Genomic DNA, 22,076 nt, shown 5'->3' with positions numbered 1-22,076 from the left:
ATACTCCTATTATGATTCGATTGTATACGATTTCGGACTCCATAATATACAGTATGGAAAAAAGGTTTTATATTTCAAATATGAGTTATTGCAAGAAAAAAATGTACGACGGCGCCAGTGGTTGTATGGTTAGCGTAACAGCCTCACAATCCGATCGGCCTGGGTTCAATCCCAGCTGGCGTCGTTGGGATTTTCTGAGGCGAAAAATCTCTGGTTACGTCTTCCTTCGGAGCGGAAGTAAAAGAAGTTGGCCCGGCTCATGAGTTGTTGAGTCTGATAGGTAGGAACAGGTGGAGTCGCCTCCCTGATGTCGGTGATTGGCACTAAAGTGGCGGAAATAGGCCGACGAAAAATAAGCGAAGATAAAAAAAAAAAAAAAAGAAAAAAATGTAATATTCCAACGTTAAGTTTAAAATTAATTGGCTATTTTAACTACAATCGTGATTTTTGAAAATTCAGATTCAAGGGCCAACAGGAATTGTTTAAAATTATATTGCAATCAAATTGGAAAATATAGGGGTTAGCTGTCGAGAAACAAATTATAGAGCGTTTAGAGAACTCCGTGATGTCTCTGTCTGATTGGAACTGCTATACAACCCTTCCATACCCAACCGATATCTGAGATTTTCGGAAAAATTGGTAGTTTGGTATATTGGTTCTTTATCGCAAAATATTAGAACCGATTTTTTATATTTTTCATGGGCAAATTAAAAAAACTCTATTGTACAGGGCCTATCAGATTAAACGCTCACGCAAAAAAATCGAATAGATCCTTATAAAAAAAAATTTTGCTCCGTCGATGGTAACACTGCATTCCCCACTTCATCGGATGGTTTTCGGTGTCAAGAAGTACAATTTGCAAGAACGTGTATTTTTAGAGAAATCGTATTACTCGAGCAACCGAAGCCTTAATGAAATTTTGTCCTCTTATGATAAGAATTTCAACATTTCTTGTCGTAAATTACTTCCTCTGGGGGTACGTGAAGGCTACAAAATTTGGAGTAACTTAAAGAAGAAATAACTCGGATTTTCAACAGCATCGAAGTCGTAATGTTAGAGTTGTGCATGAAGAATTTTGTTCACCGTTTAACACGCGTTATCGAAAAAAATTATAGGACGTTGTGTTCAAGACACGACCGAATTGTTGACGTAGAACTATGCTGTAGTTTAATTAAAGTCGCTTGTTTATAACCGCGGATATTATTTTATAATGCTACGAAAATTTTGAAATTACCATTCTACCAGTTTAATCGCTCTGAAATGTTATAGAATCATTTGACGATAATTGTTTGATGATTCATTCTTGTGCTCGTGGAACAATACATACACGAGATAAGAAGCGCAGCTGTCATCCTTAGTTGAGAAAGTTTTGCTACTGGCAAGCGAAACCAAATCACATACAAAATTCCAGAACGACAATTACTTTCTTGGTGACTAAATAAACGAAATAAACTCTATATGGTAATCCTCGAAAAGAATAGCACTGCTCCATTATGATCAAGATTAGCGCAAATGCAATCCTAGTTGAAAGCAGTTTTACGACTGGCACGCGAGCCCAAATGAATTAATAACTGAATATAACTCATTGAATAACTTGGTTTTCCCCAAATAATTTTTTGGTGCACAACCTTAACACCTGCTTCACCATAGCGTCAGTTCAATGGATTGATGACAGAAAACGAACAATGTGAACTGCTTGGAAAAAGGCTGAATATTTGCCTTCAGCAGAGATTCATTACTCATACCCTAGCGTAAATATTTCCCTCCCGCTATCTCCCCTCCTTGTTTACATTTATCATTACGACTGCATAATTTGCAACACCAAACAATCGTCAATCATAGCATAAAAAATTAGGCGGTTGTTGCATCGTTACAGGGCCAATGCACATGGGAGCAGATACAAATGGGGTTTCAGCGTAGCGAAAATGCACTATTTTTACGTACGGGTTAAGAAGCACGCACGTACGCACACAAATATCCATATATCGATGGCTTGAAGCAACTCAATATACACACACTTATCTCCTTTTTGCGCTCTTCTCTACAGAAGCCCTTTCTGATAATATTGCTAGTCTAGATTAGCTTAGCTGTCATCCTTTGTGGAGAGAGTTTTCCTACCGTCGTGCGAGACCAAATCACTGACAAAATTCCAGAACATTTATTTTCTTGGTGAGCTGACGATAGCCTAGCTTGATAATTTTCCACACAATTGTGTAGCTCAGAACCTTAATGCAATGGCGTCAGTTTGGTGCAATGATTGTAATGCCAGAGACATCAGCGAGTGAGTAATTTGGTCGCGTCCACAGCTCAATCCGAAACGAAGACATGTGATAACGCAAAACAAGGAAGAACAAGCGATATTCATTGCTTTGAATACAGAACGATACTGAAAGTTTGCCTTCCTTGCTTGCTTGTGACTATAAACTTCTCCAGTTCATTCGTCTCTAACCTTCAAAAAGGCCCTTGAAAAACTTTACTTTATCCATCATATTACTCCTCCACCCCTATTGGCTTGAGAAAGGCATTCGACCCCTCGCCATCCAGCTCGCCCAGCAACGATGTTTCTCAGTCGATTTCCTCACGAAGAATGAAGGTTTGTCTTTCTTTCTTTCTTTGTTTTTAAGAGGCTTTAAACTTTTGCAGTTCATTCGCCTCTATGGTTTGTCTCAGCGCGATCCACTGTTTATACTCTAGGCAAATATTCCCCTTCGTTCTGCTTCTTTTTCTTTGTTCACGGAGACTTTACATCTTACGATTTCCCCTTCGTTGCTCGTCGATAAGTTGCTCGTTATTGACAGTTCTGTTCGGGAAAGCACACAAATGGACAGAACAAATGTATGAGGAAATGGGAATGCTTCCAATTTTCATCAATTTAAACCATATACAGACTATGGGATTGCATTGTATAGCATATCAAACAAATCTTTCGTTTCTTTGGTATGTAAATCGCCAAAATCCGTTCGTGGCAAAAATAGTTATTAACGTTAACTTCATTTCATAAAAACGTGACCTGTTTTTTGGTTTGGCACCCTTAATGAAAGACGTAGTTCTACGTCAAAAGGGGTGGTTACATCGAAAATGTCCTAAAATAAGCTTTATTTTGGTTTTGACGTAGGACTACGTCTTTCATTTCTATACCGGGGTGTAAAACCAAAGTTTTGAGAACGAAAACGTTACGCTGGAGACCGAGATTTTGAGCGTTAATAGCTCCTAAACAACTGAACGAAATGGTATGATAAACACTTCATTCGAAAGATAAAATGTCTACGCGTTCTATACTTGTTACTTTCTGATCCAAAAACTTGTTTCAATAGTCTTAAAATTGCTTTCAAAACAGGCTATTGAAATCACCAATCGGTATATAAGCGAGCGCCGCTCGGAAATCCACTCAGTTCAAATTGAACAGCGATTGGAGCATGTTGTCGCTGTTGTTGTGAAGCTAATTTCATTTATCATGAAAGCGCTGATGAACGGTGTCACCAAGAGCCTGTTTGTGCACCTAAGGCCAAAAGGGAATTCATCAGGAGGAGAGTGATGCCACGGTTCCGCTTGAAACATCGGAGCAGCCGCCACACACACACACACATACACGCGCGGAATTCTCGTTGCTATCATCGTTGCTGAAAAATAATCTGCCAGTTCCCCTGGGAATTGAAAAATACATTCATGCGAAATAGTTTATTTTAATGTTTTCTATCCATATAACACTGCAACCAAATACATTTGGTTTTGTTATTTTTCAATCAATCGCAATTAACAGGAAAGCTTCTGAATATTTTTTTCCCCATCAGTGGAAATTTTCGTATCCAATATTGGATGCATAACATGAAAAACGGAAAATGTTTCACATCGCGAAAATCAAGTCATTTTCGAGCGATTATTTGCTTTCTACTCATATAATGCTTCGACCAAATACATTTCGTTTTGGATTTTTTCAATCAAGTGCGATCAACGTAAGACCACGTCTTTCGGCAATTTATTAGAGGTGCAATGAATCTTTAGGAATTCCCGCTCTACGCGCACTGGCAAACAATGTTTACTCAACAATTTCTCAAACTAGAAATGGGTATTGTGAGAAAGGATTAGCGAACGCGAAAACGACAAACGGGAGAAAGATACGTTTGGAGGTTGTAGGAAATTGGCAGAAAACTTCTTCATTCTATCATTCAAATAATGTGATTCATACCACTTCGTTTTACCAGAAAGAGATTATTAATGCTCAAAGGAGGAATCGAGTCCTCCGAGGAAATTACCCAGCGCAAATTAGAGTCGACTATCGATTGCGGCATTCGTACACAAATAATTTTATAATGCAGTTTCACCAAAGTGATTTCTTCGGATATATTCACTACATCATGTCATGTATTTCATATTCTTCATAAGGAAATCCATATCCATGGCACCTATCGGTAACGAATTATTATCGAAACCACGATTTTCGCTAAATGCTCCTTTCAGTTCGGCCTGTAAAAAACTTTTCTGTACTCTAACCCATCAAATTTGGAGCCCTGAAAAGGGCCGTTGATTATATGCTAAGCTAATATAGCACGCTCTCCTCGGATACGATGGGCCAGCTGGATGTCCTTGGGCATGATGTGACGCGTTTTGCATGGATAGCACACAAATTGGTATCTTCGAATAAGCCTCCTGCAGCGTCATAACCGCGGAACTTTGGAAGCGCAAGTCGGTTTTGAAGTCCTGAGCAATTCCACGAACCAAATGCTGCAAAGGTAGCTTGCGGATCAGCAATTCGGTCGATATCTGATAGCGACGAATTTCATGCGAAGTTCCCGGTCGATAGCGATGTGGCTTCTCCACCTATCCAGCTACTGGTGCGCTTATCCGAGCTGACTTCGTGTGCCTTACCACCGAATGACTAACGAGCTGTCTGCGAAAGACTAACGAGCTCGAGTCCTCACGGTGCGAGAGTAGAGTAAGAAATGAACGAAAGCAAAGGAAGCGTCATTTTATAAACCATAAAAGTATAGAATCTAAATCCCACCCTTATTATATTCGTGAGTATACAGTAAGCTTATACAATAAAGAGGGTGGGGTTTACATTCGATTCTTTTATGTTTTATAAAATGACACTTCCCTTGCTTTCGTTCATTTCTTACTCTACTCTCGCACCGTGAGGACTCGTTTCATCGGGACTAAGCAGACAGCTCGTTAGTCTTTCGGTGGTAAGGCACCACGAAAGCAGCTCGGATAAGCGCATCAGCCGCAGGAAGCGTGAAGAAGCCACATCGCTATCGACCGGAAACTTCGCATGAAATTCGTCACTATCAGAAGTCGACCGAATTGCTGATCCGCAAGCTACCTTTGCCGCATTTGGTTCGTGGAATTGCTCAGGACTTCAAAACCGACTTGCGCTTCCAAAGTTCCGCGGTTATGACGCTGCAGGAGGCTTATTAGAAGATACCAATTTGTGTGCTATCCATGCAAAACGCGTCACATCATGCCCAAGGACATCCAGCTGGCCCATCGTATCCGAGGAGAGCGTGCTATATTAGCTTAGCATATAATCAACAGCCCTTTTCAGGGCTCCAAATTTGATGGATTAGAGTTTAGAAAAGTTATTTGCAGGCCAAACTGAAACGAGAATTTTCGTTTGGATGCCATACAGCATCGAGAAAATTCCGGAAAGATCTAATCGTTGCTGAAAAATAATCTGCCAGTTCCCTGGGAATTGAAGAATACATCCATGCGAAAGAGTTTATTTTAATGTTTTCTAATTATATGGCGAACACAGCGACCAAATACATTTGATTTCGTAATTTTTCAATCAAGTGTAATTAGCTGGAAAGCTTCTGAAGATTATTCTTTCCCATCAGTAGGATATTTTCGTATCCAATATTGGATGCATAACATGAAAAACGGAAAATGTTTCGTATCGCGAAAATTATATAATTTTCAATCGATTATTGCTCAGTCGCCGAAATTTTCATACTCAGAGAGTTCATTCTCCTCTAGTTTGCCTTCCAAATTGCCATCGTAAACCACACCTTCTCTCGATTCAATCACGCACGAAAAGCATACTGAAATGATATTCTGGTGGTGAAACCGATTCATTTTTCGTGAGGCGTTGTGCACAAATTACGTAACGCGATAAGGGGGGAGGGGGTAGATGTTGCGTTACTTTCTGATTATTAGAGATAGAAAATTGCGTTACGAAAGGGGGGGGGGGATCAAGTGCAGTTAGCAGGAAAGCTTCTGAAGATTATTCTTCAGAACAAGGTTTTTGTATCCAATATTGGATGCATAAAACCTTGAGTCTCCAACGTAACACTCTCGTTTTTGAAGTCACCCAAATATTTATTTATTCATTCATTCAGGATGGATTTAGATTCAACTTCAAACAAATGATCTCTAAATCAACGATAGTCCTACGTCACCCTTGCGGTTATACCATAGATATAACCCACTTCCTGTTTTTTTCACGTTGATTGTGGTGGGTGGTTGAATATTTCAAAACTATTTATGAAAACAAGACACAAATCAAATTGAACGTAGCTCAGCTATTTCGTTTCTATTGCTATTATAACATTTGAGCGTTAAAATATTTGGTGACACATCAAAAATCACGACCAAACAAAAAAAAAATTAATTATTACTCAAATGCTTGACCAAGATTTATTATTCCCCTACTAATCAGCAGTAACTCCCATGGATCGCACTAGTAGGAAAGGTGGGGGTAAAACGGACATGTAAAGGAGAGCTTCAATTATATATTTTTCTTGCAATTCAATATACTGTTTTTCTACCTAATTGGCCAAATATTGTACAAAAAAGTGTTTTTCAATGTTTTTTACTAAAATTAAAACAGACCGAAAGAACAACATTCATTTTTCGATGCGGGTATAATGGACATGTAGTAGGGGTAATATGGACAGGTTTGTAGTAGGGGAACTTTGGGTAAGACGCACCGGGTCGGTAAAAAGCACCACCATGAAAAATCGTGGAAAACGCAGTAATCGGCGGCTTCCTTTTTTTGTTATAAATACAATTAAATGTATTATAGCACCAAAACCAAATCTATCTTCATAAAATAATAATATATTGAAAACTGCATGATTTCATGCAACTTTGACCGACTTTTGGAGCATTAAAAAAATATTTAAATTTTACAAACTCCTACACATTCTCAATTGTTACCAGAGCTATCAATTGAGTTTGAATGAAAAAATGTTGAAAATTCATTGTTTATATCAAAATGCAATTTTATAATCCATCTCATAATGGGGCATCCAGTATGGAGATTAATAAAGAGTTATTAAGCTTCAGTGTTACCAATTCACTCAGATATTTTCTGCAATTGTTTTATACCCAGATGGTTTCTGAAAAGCATTTCTGCGACTTCACATATTTTTTCTTGTATTATGTAATAAGAACCAGAACGAACAAAATTATTTCAATGTTTCTGACTACTAAAATCCATCAATTATTAAGACTAATGCAAACCTTAGAATCAAAACAAAAATCCATAAATACAAAGGCCAAAAGTCTGGCAGCACATTTGTAAACAGCGGCACGTAGCAATATATTTATGGACAGCGGCACATATTGATACGCTTGTAAACAAAAATATAGGATTCAATATTCTTTGGCGTTTTCGGCGTTTGATAACAGAAATGCCTCGAAAATTCGAGATCATCTGATGATTCTAACTGGTAGAAACATAACGGAAGCGGAAGATATAAGCAGCGAATCAAGAGTTATCGAAAATAAACGCTTCGATATCGTTTGACATTTTGACTCGTTGTTGTGGTGCGTTTTGGACAGGCACATGAGCATCTTACCTCGTTTATTTGAGAATGGTGTAATATGAATGCGTTCAGAATTCTCGTTATTTCTGTTGGTTTGCCTATTCGTAATCGTTATTGCTCATTTCATTACAAAGAAAACAAACGTGGCTACGTTGTGGATGTGAAGAAACGTTGAAATATCCTGTTTTGCTTAACAGGGGCGTCTTGCCCGGACTTCCCCTATATGAAGCGTAGAGGTTTATCGATCGCGAGAGGAATAATTTTATTCAACCAAGGTCTGAACTCATCACGAATGTCCGTTAAATGATGAAAAAATCGAATTAATCCACCTAGAAGTGATATCGTGCTTTTCAGCAGTGTAAACGGACAGAATCTCAACTATTTTGCTTTTGGTTCCAGTCAGCTTCTAAACAATCCACATTTAGAGATTTGATTTTCATTTATAGATGCAGGGCATTCCTTAGGAATAGATTAAACAGACTTTCCACAGTTCATCTCACTCCCACTGGCAACTGTCCATTTTACCCCACCAATACAATTATTTCAATAATTTAAATTTCACCAATCAAAAATTAATTTACTTTTCCGTACATAGCTAATATCGCTTCTCTGTTAACTCACAATATTCATTGCCATAGGGTGGCTTTAATATTATAGAATATCATGTGTAGGTGTTCTCATTAACAGAAATCGGAAATGCAAAATGTAACTATACAAATCAACTCCCTGTCCATATTACCCCCACTGTCTGTATTACCCGCGGTTCCCCTAACCGTTATCGTCCCGATAAAACCCAAGTAAGGCCGAGCCATGTTTACGACCCGCTGATAACTTAATCACGCCGCAAGACATCCGCACGGATCCCCATCTCTGTTTGGCACTAACCCTCCCTTCCCTACCATATCAAGCATCCCAGTTGGAGCGTGACGTAACGCTTCACACTAAATTCAGCGACGAGACTTGCGCTTATTCACTTACGCCATACGATCGCTCCTAGGTGTGTCTACGCCGTGGCTCCCAATCGAAGCCCCGTTCGATTGGTTCGATTCGCAACAATTTTTACGCTGAATTCGATAACTTTGGAGAAACTTGGAAGATGTGTGTAAGTGTGTAAGCGCCAGAACGCAAACACAGGAGGAACAGAGCAACGCAATTCGATTATCATTTGTGGAGTGCGAACGGACGGACGGACGGACAGACAGACGTTCGCGCAAAGCATATCTACCTGTGGCGCATTCCAGAGCGCGTGCGATCAAGATCGTGAGAGCGAAAATAAGCGGGGAGAGCGGTAAGTCAGCTGTGTACCTGTTTGGCGCAGAGCTCCGAGGTCGCAGTCGTGGATACCCATTCTAGGGCTCGTTATGAAAACAACGACTAAGACGAGCGCAACTTGTTCTGACGTCGCCGAAGTTTGGAACCGGCGCGACCTTATAGCCTGTGCCAATAATAATCGACTCAGAATATTACTCGTCGCGGAAGGTGTGTAGGTGAACATCGTATACGCGAGGTGTGTTGGTGCCTTAATTGCACGGTTTTGTGACCATTCATTGTTGACAGTCAGAGGCAAAGGTCTACCGAAAGCTACTGCTGGCAGTGACAAGTTTCAAAATGCATTCACGTGCTCGGATTAAAGTGTTGTTTCGGTTGAGTATCTTAATTATACTTTCGTGTGGAGTTCGAATGACGACTGGTGAATCCCTGAATGAAACTAGTAGTGAGGTGGAAAATACCCTTGAATCATCAGAGCTGCCAGTGGTAAATTCGACAGCACCCAGAAGTTCATCTGAGTCCACCGAAATGCCGGTGGTTGAAACTACGCAACCGGTGATGATGATGGTGACACAGGAAAGCACCGAAACGGTGCCAACAACGACAACAACGACATCAACAGCATATCCAAGCTCAAACGAAATTCCACCGGATAAAGGCCTCGATAGATCGCCAAATTGTTCGCAGTTTCCGGTAAGTTGCACTTACATGAATTAAACGGATATATATTTCAATAGCTATAGAATAAATGTGGATAGCGAAAAGAATGTACAGAAGCACCGAATGATGAATAACGTTTCCAGAGTGAATCACACTTTGCAGTGTGACGTAAGACGTGATGCACATGTCGTTTCTTTAGAAAGGTGTATGTAGCAAGAATCATAAATGATTGCAAGGTGTACGTCTTTCACTTAGAATTTTGAAGTTTTGAGCTCGTACACATCCAATGTTGAATCTTATGAAGTTGATCATAAACTACTGAGTACACGAAGAAAACGAAAAAAAAATTACAAACTGTTTGAACATTCAATACACACCGCAGAGCAATAACAACACCGTAATTAATTATCAACCTGCACGGTTTTTTGTGTTCCTTCTTCAGTTCTCTTTGCCATGGGAATTGGTACCCATTTCAATGCTCCGTGTCAAATGAAAGATAGATAAAAATTGAATTGGTTATGCAGGAATTGAACTTATTTCCACATGAAGGGAGATTTTGTTAATTTTTAGTGTCAAGTGCAATCAAGAAGTCAAGCTACTGTTATTTTAATTGAGAATAACGAAATGGCATTTTCGGTAAAATTGTTTTCACTGAGAATCGAAATTCAAACATTTTTCAAATAAATGGTTTTGTCCATTGAGGACTCAAAAAGCTTCACTGCACTTAAAACGAAGACACTAGCAATTTGTTAGTGCATGGACTCCGTTCATTATTTTCAATCGTAAACATTTCATTGCTCAAAAACGCCTCAATCAATTAATTTCCGGTCTGGCGCATAGATGGTGTCACTATTAACAGATCCACATGATTTCTTCATAACACAATAATAGGGGAAGGTTGCCCTAATCCGATCGGTGGCTCTGAATCGACCACCCCTTGGATCTTGGGAACAGAGGCGTAGTGTGCGGGCGGCAAACCCAGCATTTGCCGGGGGCACTGGCCCTCTGGGGCGCCAAAATCCAGGAATTTTGAATAGCATATTGACGTAGAACTACGTCTTTCATTAAGGGTGCCAAATCAGAGAACAGGTCACGTTTTTATGAAATAAAGTTAATATTAATAACTATTTTTGCCGCGAACGGTTTTTGGCGATTTACATACTAAAGGAATCGGAAATTCCATAAGATTTGTTTAATATGCTATACATTGGAATCCCCTGGTTTGTAAATGGTTAAAATTCATGAAAACCTTAAGCGTTTCCATTTTCCCATACCTTTGTTCTGTCCATTTGTGTGCTTTCCCGAACAGAGCTGTCAATAACGAGCAACTTATCGACGACCAACGGAGGGGAAATCGTAGGATTTAAAGTCTCCGTGAACAAAGGAAAAATAGAAGAATGAAGGGGAATACTTGCCTAGAGTATAAACAGTGGATCTCGCTGAGGCAAACTTTCATTCGGAATCGGACTGTTGACCAATCCAGTTCACTTTGCTTTCGCTGCGCTTCTATCTAAGATCGGACCCCACCAGTGGTAATCCAACTTGGATATCGTCGTTTGGTTTTTCTGTTCGTTTTTCGCGTTATTCGTATCGTGTGTTTTTCTTTCCGCGTCATAAATTGGAAGTTTCGCGTAGTGTGTGATGAGCAAGAAGAAGAGGAAGGCAGCCTCGAGCCCTGCAAAAAACGAAAGCATTGCCAGGAGCAATAAAATTTCGAGGCAAGCATCATCTAATGATGCACGCGATGTTGCTGTAGTGAAAAGCTCTCGCACTGAACCGAGCCTTCGCGAGTGTGAAACCGCATCGAACAACAGCGTAGTAGGCGACTTAGGCGCGTCGTTCGAAAATGTAAGTGCCGTAACCCAGGTAGCAACTAAAATCAAGCTCCCCCCGCTGGTGGTGAAGGCGGTCACTATTGACAAACTCATCAGCGAATTCGCATCGATGGGTGTTACAGCAGAGTACAAGCTGTGTGGCATAATTCAGTCTTTTTCCAAGCAGTTAACATTGTTTGTTTTCCGTCATCATAAGGGCTTGGTTGGTGCGCCAAAAAATTATTTGGGGGATACCAAGCATCTTGAACGTTTATTTCGCTTGTTTAGTCACTAAGAAAGTAAATGTCGTTCTGGAATTTTGTATGTGATTAGGTTTCGCTTGCCAGTAACAAAACTTCGTCCACTTTCTCATGCTCCACTCGATGTATATAATCGACTGTAGCCGAGTCTATGTCAATTGCGAAAAAGGCCACCGGAATAGCGTTCGAGGTAAATTTTCAATGCATTGACATAAAATAAATTGCGAAGTACGATCAGCTAGTGTATTGTTTTGCGAGGGCAAGAATGAATCATCAATCAATTATCATCAACTGATTCTACAATAAAAAAAAACCACTTCACTTCATTCTACTAAGCAGTTGTTTCTAAAATATCACAGCATTATAGAATAATATCCCAAGGTATAAACAAGCGACTTATATAAAATAACAGCGTAGTTCTACGTCAAGAATACGGTCGTATTTTGGACTCAACCTCCTATAATTTTTTTTTCCAATTCATTTATTTGTAAGGCTCAATCGCATGAGCTTTGCGGAGCCACTAATTCATGATTTGTTTTTACAGAATTTCAACTTAAATCTATGTTTAGTAATTTTCGACCGATTACTCGCGGTTTACTCGAGGTTAGAGGGGCAACAATTTTTGTGGGACGGGTCAGGTTAGGGATATGGATATGAGGTATAGTTGTCTCAACCGAGAGTTGCCACACGCACTGTAGCATTGTGCGTAATGACCAGGGATAGCATCTGGTGTTCGACTATCTGTCGAGGGTGGGCGACGGTGAGATGAGGGGACAAGACAAACAAACTAATAACGAAAAAGAAAAAAACACACAAAAGCATTAAATTCTTATACTAGACCGTTTCACAAACATATAGATCAACTGCATATAGCAAATGTCGCGAGTTCCCAACACGTCTCTAACAGGAACATAGGGTTGTCTTCCTTGGGCCCTAAGAGCATTCAAAAGGTACTCTCTGGCTGCGTAGTTATCCGTACATTGCCAAACTGCGTGATCGATGTCATCGTAACCGTTTCCAGACCGACAGACATTGCTTTGAACAAGATTTATTCTGTGGAGATGCACATCTAGCGAGTAGTGGTTGGACATAAGTCTACTCATTACACGAATGAAGTCACGACTTACGTCCAAACCTTTGAACCACGCTCTCGAAGAAACATTTGGAATAATTGAATATAACCACCGCCCAAGACTTCCAGTGTCCCAATCGGTTTGCCAACTCAAGAGGAAACTCTGACGCATTAATTGGAAAAATTCATCGTATGAAATCTGTATATCAAACAATTCGCCTTCCTGGGCACTCACCTTTGCGAGAGTGTCCGCTTTCTCATTGCCAGGACTTGAGCTTATGAGATCGTTCGATCAGTGCACTCATCTGCTGCCTCACTTTTGTGAGGAAATAAGATGGGTGCCTACTAGTTTTCATCGACTGGAGAGCCTCGAGCGGACTGAGACTATCCGAGAAAATGAAGTAATGGTCTGCAGGCTTGTTGGAGATCATTCCCAATGCGAAGTCGATTGCTGCCAGCTCAGCAACATAAACGGAACAAGGTTCCTGCAGTTTACGGAAGGCGCTCGAATTTTCATTGAAAACACCGAAGCCAGTGGATCCATTGAGGCGAGACCCATCAGTGAAGTATCTTTTCATGCAATTGACTTTTTGGTACTTTCGGTTAAAAATACGGGGAATGAAAGTTGGTCGAAGCTGATCTGAAATCCCAAGTATTGCTTGTTTCATCGACATATCGTATTCATTTGAGGAACTGCTGATGGTGAAGTGAGCACGGTCTGGAGTAAACGATGGAAGACAAATATCTGACGAAATATAGTGGTGATAATTCTCATAAACCGAGATTGTATATTTAGATGAAGAATTTTTTCAAAGTTTTCAATCACAAGTGTGTTCGTGACTCCGCATTTCACCAGTATTCTTAGAGAAAGTTCCCAGAATCGGTTCTGTAGAGGAGTTACTCCTGCCAGAACCTCGAGACTCATGTTATGCGTTGAGTGCATACAGCCAAGGGCTATACGCAGACAATGATATAGAATTCGTTCCAATTTTAGAAGGTGACTTTTAGCTACTGAGAGAAAGCAGAAAGAGCCATACTCCAGAATAGAGAGAATAGTTGTTTTATAAAGCGTTATGAGATCTCCCGGATGAGCTCCCCACCACGTGCCGCGAATCGAACGGAGAAAGTTGACCCTTTTTTGACATTTTTGCTTCAAATACGTAATGTGGGTATTCCAAGTGCATTTTGAATCAAACCAGACACCAAGGTACTTGAAGGTCAATGATTGGGTAATGCTTCTGCCCAAAAGCTTGAGTTGCAAGTGGGCTGGGAACCGCTTTCGAGTAAACACTACCAGTTCTGTTTTCTGCGGCGAGAATTCGATCCCTAAGTTCCTTGCCCAAGAAGTCAAGTTATCTAGGGAATTTTGCAATGGTCTTTGCAAGTTTTCGGCATGGGGAGCTCTGACGGAAACCACACCATCATCTGCAAGTTGTCTTAGCGTGCATTGTTCTGCCAAACAACTGTCAATATCTTTCACATAAAAATTATAAAGAAGGGGGCTGAGACATGAGCCTTGGGGTAGACCCATATAACTATTTCTGGAAGTTGTCAGTTGTCCAAGGGTAAAGTTCATTCGCTTTTCTGACAACAAATTGTACAAGAAGTTATTCAAAATTCCAGGAAGTCCACATCTGTCCAGATTGTCTGACAGAATTTCTATGGAAACCGAATCAAAAGCTCCCTTAATATCCAAGAATACTGAAGCCAGTTGCTCCTTGTGCGCAAAGGCCAGTTGAATATCTGTAGAAAGCAACGCTAGACAATCGTTTGTTCCTTTGCTCTTACGAAACCCAAATTGTGTACTTGATAGCAAATTATTTGTCTCGATCCATTGATCGAGTCTTCGAAGGATCATTTTTTCCAACAATTTTCTAATGCACGAGAGCATAGCAATCGGACGGTATGAGTTATGGTCAGATGCTGGTTTGCCAGGCTTTTGAAATGCTATTACTTTGACTTGTCTCCATTCGGGTGGCACAATATTGTTTTCTAGTAGAGTATTGAATAAGTCTAGCAAGCGTCTTTTCGCGATATCGGGAAGATTTTTTAGAAGAACGAATTTAATCATATCGCTTCCGGGTGAAGAGTTGTTCGATGGAAGAAGAGCCATAGAAAATTCCAGCATTGAGAATGGTCTGTCCAGAGGTCCACCGCTCGGAGACGTTTCTCGAAGAATATATTGGGCTGGAACTGAGTCTGGACAGACCTTATTAGCGAAATCGAATATCCATCGGTTGGAGTATTCTTCACTCTTGTTGGTAGATGAGCGGTTACGCATGTTGCGAGCTACCCTCCACAAGGTACGTATTGAGGTTTCACGAGAAAGACCTTCAATGAAATTGCGCCAGTTACCGCATTTTTTTGCTTTAATTAATTGTTTCAGCTGTATTTCAAGCTTCGAATATTCCTCGAAGTGTGTGGATGTTCCATGTCTACGAAAAGCTTTGAAAGCAACAGATTTTTTCAAATACAATTTTGTGCATTCGTCGTCCCAGCCAGGAGTGGCTGGTTTTCTTTTAAACGGAGCACTTGGAACTTTTCTTTTTTGTGCTTCCAATGAGCTTTTATACATCAAATCTACGAAAAATCGATATTCTTCCAATGGTGGAAGTATATCTATTGATTCGACACCAATTGTTACCGCCGTTGCAAATTTTTGCCAGTCGATGTTCCTTGTTAGATCAAATGGAACTCGAGATGGTTCAGTGGATTGCGGGCTACACTTGATTGATATATTGATTGGCAAGTGATCGCTACCATGGGGATCATTGATGACCTTCCACTGACAATCTAATGATAGCGAGCTTGAACAAAAAGATAGGTCGAGCCGACTTTCTCGAGCCGGAGGTTTTGAAATTCGTGTCGCTTCACCAGTGTTCAAGATAGTCAAATTGAAATCGTCACATAAATCGTAAAAAATAGCCGCTCTAGCGTCATCATAAGGATCACCCCACCCAGTACCATGGGAGTTCATATCACCCAGCCTTAGAACTGGGGATGAGAGAATCGAGCCTAGATTCCAAAGTTGACTACGGCTAATGTTAGTATTTGGAGGAACGTATACTGAAGCTATACAAAGTTCTTTATTCTTTGTCGTTATTTGACACGCGACAATTTCGACGTCTGGTAGAGCTGGGAGAGGAATTTTATAGAAAGAGTAGCACTTTTTGATCCCCAGAAGTACTCCTCCATAAGAATCATTTCTATCCAGGCGAATAATGTTAAAATCGTGGAAGTTGAGTTCTGTGTCAGAAGAAAGCCATGTTTCAGAAAGGGCGAATATATCACAGTCATAATTTTGAAGTAAAAATTTGAACGAGTCTAGTTTAGGCACTAGACTACGGCAGTTCCATTGCAGCACATTGATCATATCTTCTACTACGTTAGGTGAATTATCCATCGAAAGATACGATCGATGCAAGGTGGGGCCGTGAAACAGTCAATTGCTTAAGATAAGACTTCAGAGATGGAAGCAGGGCAGAAATAAGGCTTCTAAGGGGGTTTTCTTTTTTATATTCTTTATTATAGAGACTTTCAGCCGTAGGTTGGTTCATCTCTTTAAACTAAGGGGGTCTTGAATATTGAGAGTGTTTAATATAAAGTCCACAATGTCCGAAAAAGCTATCAATCCTCGATTGGACGCGAATTTTCTATGAGAATATCGAGGGGCGGCGTTTTTATTTCTCTCTCTCTTCTGGGTAACGGCGTATAATCCTTACTGCAACCAGGAACTGGCTGAGAAGGAGTCTTCGGATTCGTTTTTTTACCATTATCCTTGGAATTAGACAATCTTCTTAGGATCATTTTAGCTTTCTTACTGTGCATCATTGGTGAAGAGAGTTTTCTTTTTTGAGAATCATCCTTTGTCGAAGATTCTGGTGCAGCCGTAGTGTGATCCTCATCAGAATCAGAGTCCAATTCTTGAGTTGACAAAACCGAAATTTGGTTTTCATCATGAGCGGCTGATGCGGCCTTGAGCATTTCTGCATAAGTCCGCTTGGAGCGTCCTGTGATAGAACGCTTCACTTTATCGGAGTGCTGCTTGTACCTTGGGCACTCCTGTAGTGAGTGAGGATTCTCGCCACAGTGAATACATTTTTCCACTGTTTGTGTACAAGAATCCTAACTGTGTTTTTCACCACATTTACCGCAGCGGAACTTGTTGCCGCAATGGCTGGAAGAATATCCCTAATTTTTACAGATGGTGCAATTACAATTTTACAGATGGTGCGGTACAAACAAGCGCACCGGAAAATAAACACTATCTACTTTCACATAGTTCGGGAGAACATAACCAGCGAAAGTCACCCGAAACGAGTGTGAAGGTTTATAGACTTTTTGGTTGTCTTCCAAAGATGCTGCATGTAGTTGCCTAACATCCAGAATCTTCACAAGCTCACCAATTAGGGAGTTTTTAAAACAACCCGATGCTTTTTTCAATTCTTCAACACTCAGACTCGCATCGGAGACTACGCCTTCTATCTACACATCTCGAGAAGGGATGCAAATGTGGTACTCCCTGTTGAAAATCTCGTGGTCAACAATCTTGTTCGCCACATCAAAAGTCGATGCTTCTACACGCAGTTTGTCCGGTCTCTCTTTACGTATCAAGACATCCGGATACTTACACAGCAAATCTCTTGAAATGTCAAGAGTTCTCAACGATTTCTCCTTGGGCCGAAAGAAAACAACCCATGGTGCCTTTGAGGACTGTTGGTAATAGCGCGTCCGCGCAACAATAGCATCAGCAGACGGTGCCTTTCAGTAACCCATGGTGCCTTTGAGGACTGTTGGTAATAGCGCGTCCGCGCAACAATAGCATCAGCAGACGTCATAACGGTAGCGCAACGGTGCGCAACCGTCTATGAAAAACAAAAAAAAAACTTTCTCACACACACGCACACACACACGCGCTCGCAAAAACTCAACTTAAAACTAACTTATACTTAAAATTCACTAAAAATATATTTCAAAACTAAAATTATTTTCCAAAAAAAAATTATTTTAGGTGTCCGAACAACCTTGAACACCCCTATTCAGAGAGCGATACAAAGCCGCGCGCTACGAGGTAAACACTATAGCGTTGACGGCGTTCTGTGGAACGAATGAACAGGTCACCGATCCGGGCTTGCCAGAGAGGCGCTTCCAGTTGCTTTTGGTGCACTTCACTTGCGACGAAAGCAGAAAAAAACCAACTAAAAACCACTTTAGAAAAAGGAAAAAAACAGCTTCGATTTATTGCTAACAGAGCACGAATAATAGACGTCCGGCTCTTACAATTGATCGATGAGAAATGGAGCATATAAGTTACAGAGAGTAATATCCTGTATCTTAGTGTGATTAATCGCCCGTCAAGACTCTTCTCTACGTGAGAGAACACGATGTGGTCTTTGAGAGCAATCGCTGTACCTCTTCTGGTCTGGTCTACATTGCATACGGTATTGTAGCCGGGGAAACAGATTCTCGTTTTCTACTTCTTGCAGAAAAACGATATCCAAGTCGAGCGTTCGGATGAAGTTTTTGAGAGCATCCAGCTTCGTCGCGTTCGTGATAGTATTAATGTTTATTGTTGCGAGATTATAACTTGTGTCCTCAGTCATGGTTTACTATCTCCAACATGTGAGTTATCGCTTTCGTCTTGTCGCAGTTTTTTACCCTGCTGGCGTTCCCTCATTCTCCCGCTTCTTAAAGAGGTTGACGACCCGTCGGTATCGTGTTCTTCAGCACTCTCTGTTGCTGTTGTTGTTGTTGTTATTTTGCGAGACTTGTCAACACTGGAGGATTGTCTCGGGACATTCACCCCGTCATCTCGTTTTGAAGCGTCTGCTGAGGGTGGTGGCGGTATTGGTGGACTTTGTATCCTATGTACGTCAGCTATTATTCTGCTGTTTTGCTGTTCTGCTGGTTTTGATGTGGAGATATTTTGCATCGTTTGATTTGTTGCCGATGGCTTCGAACTCACAGTTGCTTTGAGTTGCATCTGTTTTGGTACGCTTCGAGCCACACTCGTGTACGAATGCTGATCCGCAGACGACTTTTGAACTAGTAACTTTTTATTCCATATGCAAGTAATACTATGCATTGTGTACATATTCACCACAATGACAACAGGTTTGCTTCAGTCCGTGGTATGATACAATCGTCGCTTCTCCATCAATGGAGATGAGAGATGGTATATTTTGTTTGATTATCATTTTCGCGATTCGCACTCCTGACGGCAGTCCAGCTAGGGGATAACGGCTGTCCCACAGTTCTTCGTAAAACAGAAATGACCTCACCATAGTCATTTAGAAAGTCGACGATGTGTTTGTCTGTGACGTCGATTGAAAGGTCAAACAACTTTGCCTCCACTGTACCATCTACCATCGTGATTCGTAAACTGTATTGTTGACCATCTACAGATATCACGTGCTTATTGTCGTGTTCTTCTACGACTTTTAGTGCTGTTGCGCGGTCAACAGTCGTGACGAAAACACATCCGTTATGTTTACTACAATGGACCCTTTCCAATTCATCAGGCTTTAAGCCCAATTTGTTCTTGACGAATTCGTGTACATCGACGAAAGAGGGTTTCTTAGGAATGACCGCAATGCGAAATGTGTTTTTACGACGAAACATAGCGCTTTGCTTCTCACACTCCACAAGCAAACGCGACAGGCTGAATACCGTAATGCGTAGTAAACTAGAATAGCCCGTGAACGACTTCCGAAAACATGCGCTAAAGAAAACTCCGTCTGCACGGCTCGGAAGATGAACACCAACTGATAATTATTATTCAAACAAAGTTTACAAGTCCCTAATGAAATTGTAACAAGAGGAACACGAGAATGGATCTCTGTTCAAGCATTTGATGGAAAACAAAAATAGCAAAATTTCCACAAAAAACACTTTAAAAAGAGGATGAAGAAACAAAGTGTTCCACTGCATTCACAACTCACATTTTAAGTTTCTCAGCTTTCCATGATAATGATATTGATCGTAAACCTCTCCTCGCCAACAGCTCTCATCCCAACAACCGGTTTACGACAAAAACTCGCTGATCAATAAGTGCTGCCCGTTCGGGCAAATATTCCAGCAGGACGATGAAGGACGATTACGGTGTACCCCGGGTGAGCGCAAAATCGACGTCGAAACCATCTACGCCGTCTTCTACGGCGATTCGGAATGCATAGAGGACAAAGAAAACAAACTGCACTTCAACTACGATCCGAATGATTCGTGCTTGGGAAATAATATGACGTTTCAGTATAGCAAGGAGCAAGGCGACGAGTTGTTTGTGATCCAGAATGGATCACTGCTGGTGCTGGAGAACGGTGGGTTTATGTCCGTTTTTGATCAGTACTGTATTGAGGTGGATACCAACTCAAGGCTTCTAGCGAAAGCTTGCGATGACATCGAACCTGTTGTTTTGAAGTCAACAGCGGCGTTGATCTACGCCGGAATGATGATGGCTTCGGTGGCATTGCTGGTGACCTGCCTTGCTTACGCACTGATTCCGAAGCTTAACGATGTCTTCGGATATCTGTTGGCGGGTCATTCAGGAACTTTTCTTGTGGGACTGATCATGATGACTTTAGCCGTCTGTGGAGATCGCTGTGTCGCTAGGGAAGATGTTGGTATGTTTACGTAAAAATAGTTTAATTCTTAGATAAATAACAGTGAATCTTTTTCTTTGCAGCGGTTGTACAGATCTTCGCACAAATATTCTTGATGTCTTCGGTTTTTACTTTCCTGTTGATGAACGTCTACAATTATGTCTATGCCGCATACTACCTTCCCAACGGATTGGAATTTGATACCAAGAGCAAAAAAGATGTGTTCATTTTTCTAGGAGTGCTTTACACTATCACCTTGTTACCTTTATTTCTACCATGGAAACGTAAGCGGTTGAAGTCTTCCTTAAACAAATGTAATATTTCATAACTACATTCCAGATTCCCTCATATTCCATCTGATACTGTACATATATTATTTGGCGATAGCGACGGTGCTCTACCTTAGTCATCGAGCCCTCCGAACGCTAGCCGATAGCAAATTTATCAGATTCACTGTATCCAATCAAAGTTACCACGAGTTGACCTACACGGAAGCGGTCAACGCTCAGCCACGACTGGACAGAGAAAGACTGAAAGAACTCAGCTCAGTGTGAGTAAAGACCATGAAACAATATGTAATCCAAGACGGTCATTTCATTAAAATGATTCCTCTTTTTTACAGGAATCGCCTCTGCACAGTCGAGACTGTGTTCACCTTCATTTGCTGGGTGCTGTTCAGTTCGCTACAGCGGAACACCGACAGTAATACGCACGTCGACATCTACCGGATATGTACAGCATATGCGATAATCTTCCAGGGGCTGCTAATCGGTGTTCTCTTTGTGGGAGGACGAAAAAAGTGGACCATCATTCGGGAATGCTGGCACAACTCGGGTTCCATCGACCTGCGTGCTATGGAAATGGACCGCGAAATGAAGACATTGGATCGGAAGACTCCCTTGCTGTGATTAGGAATTGTGAAGGACCAGAGGGGGGATTAAGCAAATAACCAACTATTTATTTATTAACTGTAGCGTAAGACGTTTTGTCGTTGATGTTTCACCATTTGTAAATGTAAGCATGAGAACAACTAGGCTAGTTTTATTATGAAAACTTCTAGTCGGTAAGAAATGCAATCACTCGACTAATGAAATAAACCAAACAACTGTATGACCAAACTGAAAGAACTGAGACTGAGTTTTCTGAAAAATGATGTTTAATCATTGTGAAGAGCCTTTTTCGCCATGTTCGAAAAGAGTGTGTTACACTCCCAGGCTCGTCTCAACCTAGAGAGCCAAGACAACATGGGTTTTTGACAATTTGTTATGCCGTTTGAATTTTAGTAACGTGTTCAAATCTCTTGCAGTGTGTATACTCTTTAAATATGCATTTACAAAAAAATGGGACTAAAATTTTGTTCAGTAAGACGCTGTTACGCGTAAATGCCCTATAAAATCTAAAAATGCGGTACATTCGTCTCGCGAACTACACGGCCGATTTAACTTAGCTTCAATACGAAAAAAGTATCCTGTAGCGCAGCTACTGGTTCCGTCACACGGGATTCAAAGTGAGTGGCTTAAGCGCCACCTCGTAAGAGGGCCACTCACTCGCTGTCTGCCCGGCAAGAATTCCGACCTCAGGGCGGGTTCTTGAATCGATCCCAAAATGCGCGAAAAGCTGACCCTTCCTGACACCTA

General features: G+C 41.0%; 2 protein-coding genes across 2 annotated transcripts in view; both read left to right on the top strand.

Moving 5' to 3' along the window:
* The window catches only part of LOC129771717 (probable G-protein coupled receptor Mth-like 14), a 93,592-nt gene that overhangs the window by 10,069 nt on the left and 61,447 nt on the right, over nucleotides 1-22,076 (top strand). The window lies entirely within an intron of this gene.
* LOC129771722 (uncharacterized) lies at nucleotides 7,948-21,570 on the top strand. The gene is made up of 5 exons (XM_055775695.1): nucleotides 7,948-9,728; nucleotides 19,845-20,460; nucleotides 20,523-20,723; nucleotides 20,779-20,989; nucleotides 21,062-21,570. The coding sequence occupies exons 1-5, from the start codon at nucleotides 9,375-9,377 to the stop codon at nucleotides 21,345-21,347; spliced, it is 1,668 nt and encodes a 555-aa protein (XP_055631670.1). The 5' UTR covers nucleotides 7,948-9,374; the 3' UTR covers nucleotides 21,348-21,570.

The sequence above is a fragment of the Toxorhynchites rutilus genome, chromosome 2 (assembly GCF_029784135.1).
Source record: "Toxorhynchites rutilus septentrionalis strain SRP chromosome 2, ASM2978413v1, whole genome shotgun sequence".
Classification (NCBI taxonomy): domain Eukaryota; kingdom Metazoa; phylum Arthropoda; class Insecta; order Diptera; family Culicidae; genus Toxorhynchites; species Toxorhynchites rutilus.
Note: the sequence above shows the minus strand (reverse complement) of the source record. Positions and strands in the feature narration are given on the sequence as shown.